At 40.4% G+C, this 8,681-nt stretch overlaps 1 protein-coding gene across 1 annotated transcript; it reads left to right on the top strand.

The window, feature by feature from the left end:
- The first annotated feature begins 1,382 nt into the window (after nt 1-1,382).
- On the top strand, nt 1,383-3,249 carry LINGO2 (leucine rich repeat and Ig domain containing 2). Its single transcript, XM_049794908.1, has one exon. It carries the CDS (start codon nt 1,407-1,409, stop codon nt 3,225-3,227), a length of 1,821 nt encoding a protein of 606 aa, XP_049650865.1. The 5' UTR covers nt 1,383-1,406; the 3' UTR covers nt 3,228-3,249.
- Nucleotides 3,250-8,681: the final 5,432 nt, after the last annotated feature.

Raw genomic sequence — 8,681 nt, 5'->3', positions numbered from 1 at the left:
ATTGGGTGATTTTTTTCATTATGGGTAGGACCATCTGGGCAATAGTCATCTCTCCAGACCTGAGAGGAAGTTACAGGCAGGATTTATGTAAATAATTTTACAAATATGACTAAAATGAAGCCCAGATTAACCAATCCAGAAAAGGCCTCACAAGGCCTGAGGCACCTTATAAGGTTTACTAATGTTATGAAATGTGACTCCCTGTACTACCACTTGGCCTTATCAAGTTGGCTGTACCACAGGAGTTAAGGCACTTCCAGAGTCCTTGCTTGCAGTGTGCCTTACTCTGCAAGTGTCTCAGACCCATCTCCTTTTGATGATCGCCTATATTCTTCTTCTTTTTTTTTTTTTTTTCCCTTTTGAAATGAGTTGTTGAGTGTCTTAATTTAGTAGCTACAGTTGAAAAAGTCTCTTGCCTTTGGTGAGTAAATCTATAAAGTACAGACTTTGGAGAAGGATGGTTAATTTAATAGAGATTATCTTGTCTTCTACTATCCTCGGTTTTAACCTGAAGGCAGGAATGAATAAATCTCTTACTGTGATTTCCATGGAATCTGTTGTGCTTCCTTGGACATTGTGCTGCTAAAATGCAGCCAGCTCATCTTATCTTGTTTTTCCCTCCCTCAGAGCTCGTTTACATGTCTTGAAAGTACAAAGATGTATTTTGCAAACCCTTCTCAGGTCTTTGGTTCTAAAAATAACATAAAATCTCTCTGTGCAGTAAAAGCAAAGAATCAATTTGTCCTTAATACAAATTCTAATCAGAGATGCACCAGTTCTTCCTTCCTCATCTGAGCCATTGTGTGTGTCCAAACAAGCTCTATTTATAGCTATAATGTATAAATGTTAAATGTTAAAAGGAATCTTTTCATTTTCAAGGCACTCCTTTTCTTGAAGATAATACTTCATTAACATTTACCTTAAAATACTGACATGAATAGGACAGGCAAAAAGTCTAGTTTATATCACCTCACAAAGGCCCAGTGCTGTAAATATATCACAGACATGATTAGCCCTATTTGCAGAGTGTATGGTGTTTATCTCTGCATTAGTTATAGCATTGTCTTGTGGAGACCCGCTGAGAGTGAGAAGAGAATAAAACCTAACCTCCTTTACTGTTTGCAGTAGGAAAAGCTGTTTTGTCTCCTCTGACATCTGGAGGGGAAATGCTGGATAACAGACCCTTTGACAAGCTCAGTGACAGTGAAGTAAATTCTGCTTTTGTGTTGCTCTTGCCATTCACAGTAGGTTTTATTGTTTCATTTCAAATGAAAACACGTGCCTGCTTTGAAATGGTGCTTTAAATTTGGCAGAAATCTCCTTTTGCTGCAGACCTAACTTCTCCCCTCTCCAATCCTCATCCCCACAGGCCCGTTGACGGAGGGTTAGACCAGATCAGTGGAGTCATGTGTCACACAGCTGTATCATACTGGCAGCCATTCCTGGGTCTGGCTGTGCTGCTAGTCTTCATGGGCCCCACTATAGGCTGCCCAGCCCGCTGTGAATGCTCGGCACAGAACAAGTCCGTCAGCTGTCACCGAAGGCGTCTGATGTCCATCCCAGAGGGCATTCCCATTGAGACCAAAATCTTGGACCTCAGCAAAAACCGACTGAAAAGCGTCAACCCTGAGGAATTCACGTCATATCCTTTGCTGGAGGAGATCGACCTCAGCGACAATATAGTTGCCAATGTGGAGCCTGGAGCCTTCAACAATCTCTTCAACTTGCGCTCCCTGAGACTGAAAGGAAACCGTCTGAAGCTGGTCCCCCTTGGGGTGTTCACTGGGTTGTCAAACTTAACAAAGCTCGATATAAGTGAAAACAAGATTGTCATTTTGCTGGACTATATGTTCCAAGATCTGCATAACCTAAAATCCCTGGAGGTTGGGGACAATGATTTGGTTTATATATCACACAGGGCCTTTAGTGGACTGCTTAGCCTGGAGCAGCTCACCCTGGAGAGATGCAACCTCACAGCTGTACCAACGGAAGCTCTTTCTCACCTCCACAACCTCATCAGTCTGCATCTGAAACAGCTCAATATTAATGCTTTGCCTGCCTATGCCTTTAAAAGACTGTTTCGCCTGAAAGACCTAGAGATAGAGGCCTGGCCCCTCCTGGACACGCTACCTGCCAACAGCCTATATGGTCTCAACCTGACTTCTCTGTCCATCACCAACACCAACCTGTCTGCAGTACCTTACTCTGCTTTTAAACATCTGGTTTACCTGACACATCTAAACCTCTCTTACAACCCTATCAGCACTATTGAAGCAGGCATGCTTTCAGATTTAGTGCGCCTGCAGGAACTCCACATGGTGGGGGCCCAGCTACATACCATTGAATCACATGCTTTCCAAGGGCTCCGATTCTTACGTGTGCTTAATGTGTCTCAAAACCTGCTAGAAACCCTAGAAGAGAATGTATTCCATTCCCCCAAAAGCCTTGAGGTCCTCTGCATTAACAACAATCCTCTGGCCTGTGACTGCCGTCTCCTTTGGATTTTACAGAGGCAACCTACTTTGCAGTTTGGAGGCCAGCCACCAATGTGTGCTGGCCCAGACAGTGTCAAAGAGAGGTCATTCAAAGACTTTCATAGTACAGCTCTTTCCTTTTACTTCACCTGTAAGAAGCCCAAGATACAAGACAAGAAGTTGCAATACCTGGTAGTGGAGGAAGGGCAGACAGTGCAGTTGATGTGCAATGCTGATGGGGATCCGCAGCCTACCATATCCTGGGTTACCCCACGTCGGAGGCTAATCACAACTAAATCAAATGGAAGAGCCACTGTGCTGGGCGATGGCACCCTGGAGATCCGATTTGCTCAAGACCAGGATACTGGCATCTATGTTTGTATTGCAAGTAACGCAGCTGGGAATGACACTTATTCGGCCTCTCTTACGGTAAAGGGGTTTACTTCAGACCGTTTCCTTTACGCCAACAGGACCCCTATGTATATGACAGACTCCAACGACACAAGTTCCAATGGAACTAATGTGAACACCTTCTCTCTGGACCTTAAGACAATATTGGTGTCCACAGCTATGGGCTGTTTCACATTCCTTGGAGTGGTTTTATTTTGTTTCCTCCTTCTTTTTGTGTGGAGCCGAGGGAAAGGCAAACACAAAACCAGCATTGACCTTGAATATGTCCCTCGCAAAAACAATGGTGCTGTGGTTGAAGGGGAGGTTGCTGGACCACGAAGGTTCAATATGAAAATGATTTGATGATATTCTGCTAGCAGTGCTTTTTCTGTGGCATTAAAACCAATTAAACCAGCCTGGCATGTGGAATTGCTAGGCAGAAGCAGCTTAATGCAGCTGTCACTGTATCAAAAGGTTACATGAAAATGGAAAGACTATTTGTGGTTATACAGCAGAGCCTCCAGACCTTGAGGCAGATATGTCAGGGCCTTTCATAGAACTGGTAAATTGTACTAACTGTTTGCATTGCAAATATTGGCATTCTGGGGATATCAGCAATGAACCGCTGGCTCATGCTCATGGACAATTGTTCAACATTTTCTACCACTACAAAAAGAAAAAGAAAAGGAAAAAGAAAAAGAAAAAAAAAAAGCCTACAGTGTAGGATTTACATACTTAAAAGAAAAAGGCACATTTGTCTAAAACATATTCTACAGTGAAATTTGTATCTATAGATCTCATTTGGTAAAATCTTGCATCATCCCTTCTAGTTGGTTCAACACCACAAAAAATTGGTAGGTTTTTTTTTGTTTTTTTTTTTTTAATCTGCATCTATACTGTGTACATTTTAAAGCAATACAAATGAGAGGTTGTGCTTTTAGATATCCACCAATACTGACCCAAGTGTGATGTCACCCTCCTTTTAACTACCATCTAACCCAAATTAGACTCTTGTAGTTACCAATTAGAAATAACATATTTTTCTCCTCATGTAGAAGGCCAGAGATTAATAGTTGAGAGCAAAAATGCTCAGCTCTGTTGATCTTCTCTTCATATAAATATAAGGCTTGTGCCTAGTTTTGATACAGAATGGAATATTTTTTATATCTGTGATATCACACTGGACCAGTTTACTGTAACATAGCCCTGGATCTCACCCAGGGAAGGCAACCCACTAGACGTTGCTGGCATAGAGGAGTTGAGTTCTACCTTGAAGAGAGAGAGCTGCTTTTTTTAGCCCTGATTTTAATTTCAAAGCTACTGTTAAAATGTTAATGTGTACTGGACAAAAAGAAAGAACAGAATACATTCTGCATACTGCTTGGGAAATATGTTCGTCTTACTGTTTATACAACTGAATTAAAACATACAAATGCTCTGTTACTAGGAATGAACTCTTCTCCAATGCCAGGTAAACTACGGTTGTCCATGCATAATATGGGGATTATAATACTAAAATAATGTTTAAAACATGGTAGCCTCAGAAAGGCTAACATACTGCCAGATATAATGAACCTCTAGCCACTGTCATTCTCATCTTGTATATTTGTAGATAACTCAAAAAGCTAATTTCCAAGAACAGATTACTTAGTTATTCTTAATGCCATTTTAATAACTATGTGGTTATGTTTCTTTCAGGGGCAGTATCTTAGAGCAAGAGGGGCAAGTTTTTCCAGGTTTTAGGAAGCTTTTTTAATGGAGAGAAGACAGAACTGGAATGTTAGTTCAGTACAAGTACCCTTTTTTGTTTTATGCCTCTAATAAATCCTCAGAAGGCTCAGAACTGAAACTTTGTTATTTATCATTGATACCACTGTTCTTATTTTGAAATTCTCAGCAATGGGAAGATACAGAGTTGTTCAGCCACCTCTCAATTTTCCAGCAATTATGAGCCATAGGTTTTTTGCTAAGTGGTTGAAAACAAATACAATTTGTGAATAATTGGCATAACCTGGAGTAAGGATAACAGTGACTATATATGTGGTTAGCCAAAATGAATATGAAAATATTATAAGACAGAACATTCAGAATAATGTGGTTTAACAGCCTGTGTCCAATCTTAAAATTAGATTTCAGCACTTTGAAACCAAAGTCAGGCTGAACTATAATGGCATGCAGGTGCTTCTAAAATAAGTATCCACATTCTTTAACAGAGATTTTCTAAGTGGGATAAAAATCTCTCATTCCTATCAAGGGAAATGTGCCAAAAGTTGTAAAATCCAGCTGCATTCCCCAGGTGTACCCCTAAAATAGCTGTAAGACCCAAGGCTAGGCAGTTTTGAGAATCTCTTTTCTTAATGGTTGATCTTTGGTTGCATCGTTGCTCCGTTTTAGGTCTCCAAACTGAGGAGGATGCAAGGGTTGTTAGAATTTTCTTCACTTTAGTTCATTTTAAGTTTAGAGTTGGGTTTTCTTGGTTCCTTTTTTTTTTTTTTTATGCTCTGAACTAGATAGTTGGAGATTAATGGAGATGCTTGAGACTAATCCTCTTTGTTCTATGACAGTTTGTAGAACACTAATAAAATGGAATAAACCCTGACTAAATTCTAACACCAGGGAAATTATTTTTGCTGATAAAATAACCACCGCACTGAAGTCCAAAACTCTACTGTACCTTAATGTGGGCAGTTAAAGAAACAAATGGGGATAAAACAAAGTGTTTCTGAACTGCCCATTGAAGACATTTGCATGTGCCTTTCCCTTGTAATTGTCATTTTTTTCAACTAGTAATCTATCACCCCTGCAGTCATTTCATGTTAAATGTTAAAATCAATGTTAAAAGGAAAAATTGTCCTAAGTTCTAGACAGTTGCAGCTGATTGCTTCATATCAAATGACACACTAAAAAAAAAAAAAAAAAAAAAAAAAAAAAAATCTAAAAAAAAAAAACTAGAAAAAATTTGCTTTTAGGATTAATTATGAATTGCTGAATTCCCCTATTCCCTTAGAATGACTCTAAAAAGTGACTGCATTGTTAGTGCACTGCAAGGACTTCTGAGCAGTAATGTGCTTAGTTACCTATGTGAAATGTGTGCTGGTGATGAAAATCACCGCTTGCTCTTGCTGAGCACCACCTTGCAGAGCTGTCAACATTGTGTATATCACCTTGAGTTCAGTCAGTATTCAGTTTATAAGAATCAGTGTTTGCTCCCTGCCTCTAGCAATGTTCTACTTTCTGCAGCCTACTTATTTCACTGTGGACTTGGCAAGGCATATGGCATCTCTTAACAGAAGTGAGTACAGCAAGACTCAGAGACAAGCTTTTATCTTGCTCCACATAGTCTTCTTTATATGTATTCATGGGACACACGCTCACTGTGGCTGGTCTGGGCGAATAACGAATACAGTGTCAGGGTCAGACCTAGGTAAGCACCTTTTTGGCAGTTCTTTTAAGAACAGAGTGGCTGAATGCCTACCCAGCCTCTTGAAGGAGTCACTTCTCTGCTAGAGATCAAGGACATGCCACAGTTTATCTTACTGCAGGGGAGAAAAAGGACTGGGCTGTGAGAAGGCATCTGACCCCCATGGCTCCCCATATATTCAGAAACAGGTGGACAGTTCATACCTGCCACTAAAAGAGGGAATAAAGGTTTTTCTCCTGTCTCTGACTTGTATACTGGCTGCACCTGACACTGGCACAAGGCCAAGCCTGAACTTACTTGTCACTCAGGGCAACAAGACTCTGAGGAGCAGCAATAGGAGAAAAGGAGAAAACTGAAAATGTCAAAAACAACAGAGCAACTTGAGAAAGCAGGTACCACAGTATCCTTGTCAATAATTCCTGTAAGAGCAGTGCTGAGCCTCCCACAAATACGTTTTGAAGTTCACTTCCACAGACCAGTACTCCTCTTTCATAACAGATGGAGGAGGTACAAGTGATCATATTTTCCATGAGTAAGTTAAAGAGGACACTGCAGCAATGTATTAAAAGAGTTTGCAGCAATATAAGGATGGATTAAGACTAAGCAGTGCCCCACCTCAGCCCTATTGTTAGGTTTTGAGTTGGTTCTCTTTTTTTTCCCCCTTCTTCCTTTATAATTAACTTGGCAGCATTCTTTTCAAATAGGCTTCATCCACAGCAGCTCAGTTAGATTCAGACTGGGAGACTGCTTTTACCCTCTGTTCCCCCTTCCTCACCATTCGCACATGCTCCCAGTGCCAACAGGGTCAACAGCTCCAGATACAACTGAAATCAGCCAGGACACTCTGAACCCCTAGAGAACTGTTGATGATACAAGCTAATGTCACTAGGTATTTTTTTAACTGAACTTTTTATTTAATTAAGTTGACATCATTGTCACTGCCATTCAAGGATTCCTTTATTTATGTGAATAGCAACTATATTTTTTTCCTTATTTCTTGCATTATGGTATTGCATCACCTATGGTGATAACAATTATGCCAACACAAAGAAAATTAAGAAAGCAAGCCACGCTACACCTTCAACAGCACAAACTGTAGTTGAAGCATATGAGACACAGTGAGAAGTCAGCATTAATATTTAATGGAAAGTCTTATCTAAACCTTGTGGTAGAATAAAAAACTGTTGTGGAGGAACTTTGGAATGTAGGCCATGTTGTGACTGAATCACATCAAAGATACATGGAAATAGACTTTCCTACACCACGCCTAGATGTCTGTTTTAGATATTGGAATTTTCCCAAAAAACTTCCAGGCTGTGTGAATGCCAGAAGCCCACACTTAATCCATAAAAAGACAAGGCAGTAGCTGAAAATCCAGTAAAGCAAGAGGCTTCTGGCTGCCTAAGGACAACAGCAGCTTCTAGCAAAGACAGACAAGAAACTGCAGTCATATACTTTGCCTCATCTGCTACTGTATCTTGTGAAAAAAGGGTCCATTAGCCAGTAATAAAATGGGCAATCCTTACTCATTTTTCTTCAAAGAGGGCAACATTCACATAAATAAGCTGCAGTCTATTCCACCTCCATCCCCAGCAGTAAAACAGCCAGCAAGAAGTGAGGAAGGGGAATACTATTCTGGCCTGTTTGCTAATAATCTTTTGCCCCTGAATCATGCTAGTTTACCTGGGACTAGCATGATGACTGCTGTGTTCATTCCCATCCTCTCAGCCCACAATGTAGCTTAACATGGAGTATCAGGGAAAGGAGCACATGGTCAAGCTGTCCCTTCTCCCTGAACTGTAACTCTGGTCTTCTCAAATAAAAGAAAAAGTGCAGCATCGATATCTTAGAAATCGCAGTGTGCTGCAGCTGATCTGTAGTTTTGCCATAAGACAACATAAGGGAAAACACTGGATACATGCTTTCTGACCTCATTTCAGTATCCTAGGTGATTGCTCTTTGTGCCAAAAAGAACTAGGAAAGAAGAACTAAAAAAACTTTCATCCAATAATTTAAAAGTTAATTGTGCCTGGAGGAGTTATAGGAACATCTTTGGAAAAGGCAAAGGGCCTGATTGCTGGAGAATCGCTGAAACAATGAATGAAATTTTTCATGTTAGCTAAGCAGTTTGGATGTCCTGTTCCTATCACCTGTAATTAGAATTACAAACTCAATTTCCCTTGGCAGCTTAGAAGAATCACAGCCATTTGGTTCAGTGATACATGTTGCCTTTGTCTGTATCCTGGCTCTGCCCTCTTCCGTTCTCAGTTTCAAATGACTATGATGCCAAATGAAGATCTCTGGATTTGGTTTAATTTCACTGCATGTTCACGTGGCTTTTGCAATGTAGAGCTCAAAGCGGGATCTTAAACCCTCATCAAGCCAAAAATAAAAAT

This window comes from Accipiter gentilis, chromosome Z, assembly GCF_929443795.1.
Source record: "Accipiter gentilis chromosome Z, bAccGen1.1, whole genome shotgun sequence".
NCBI lineage: Eukaryota > Metazoa > Chordata > Aves > Accipitriformes > Accipitridae > Astur > Astur gentilis.
This window is presented reverse-complemented; position numbering and strand designations above follow the sequence as displayed.

Bases quoted from the DNA above. Each gene is read 5' to 3' on its own strand.
- LINGO2 (XM_049794908.1), top strand. From the start codon at position 1,407: ATGTGTCACACAGCTGTATCATACTGGCAGCCATTCCTGGGTCTGGCT.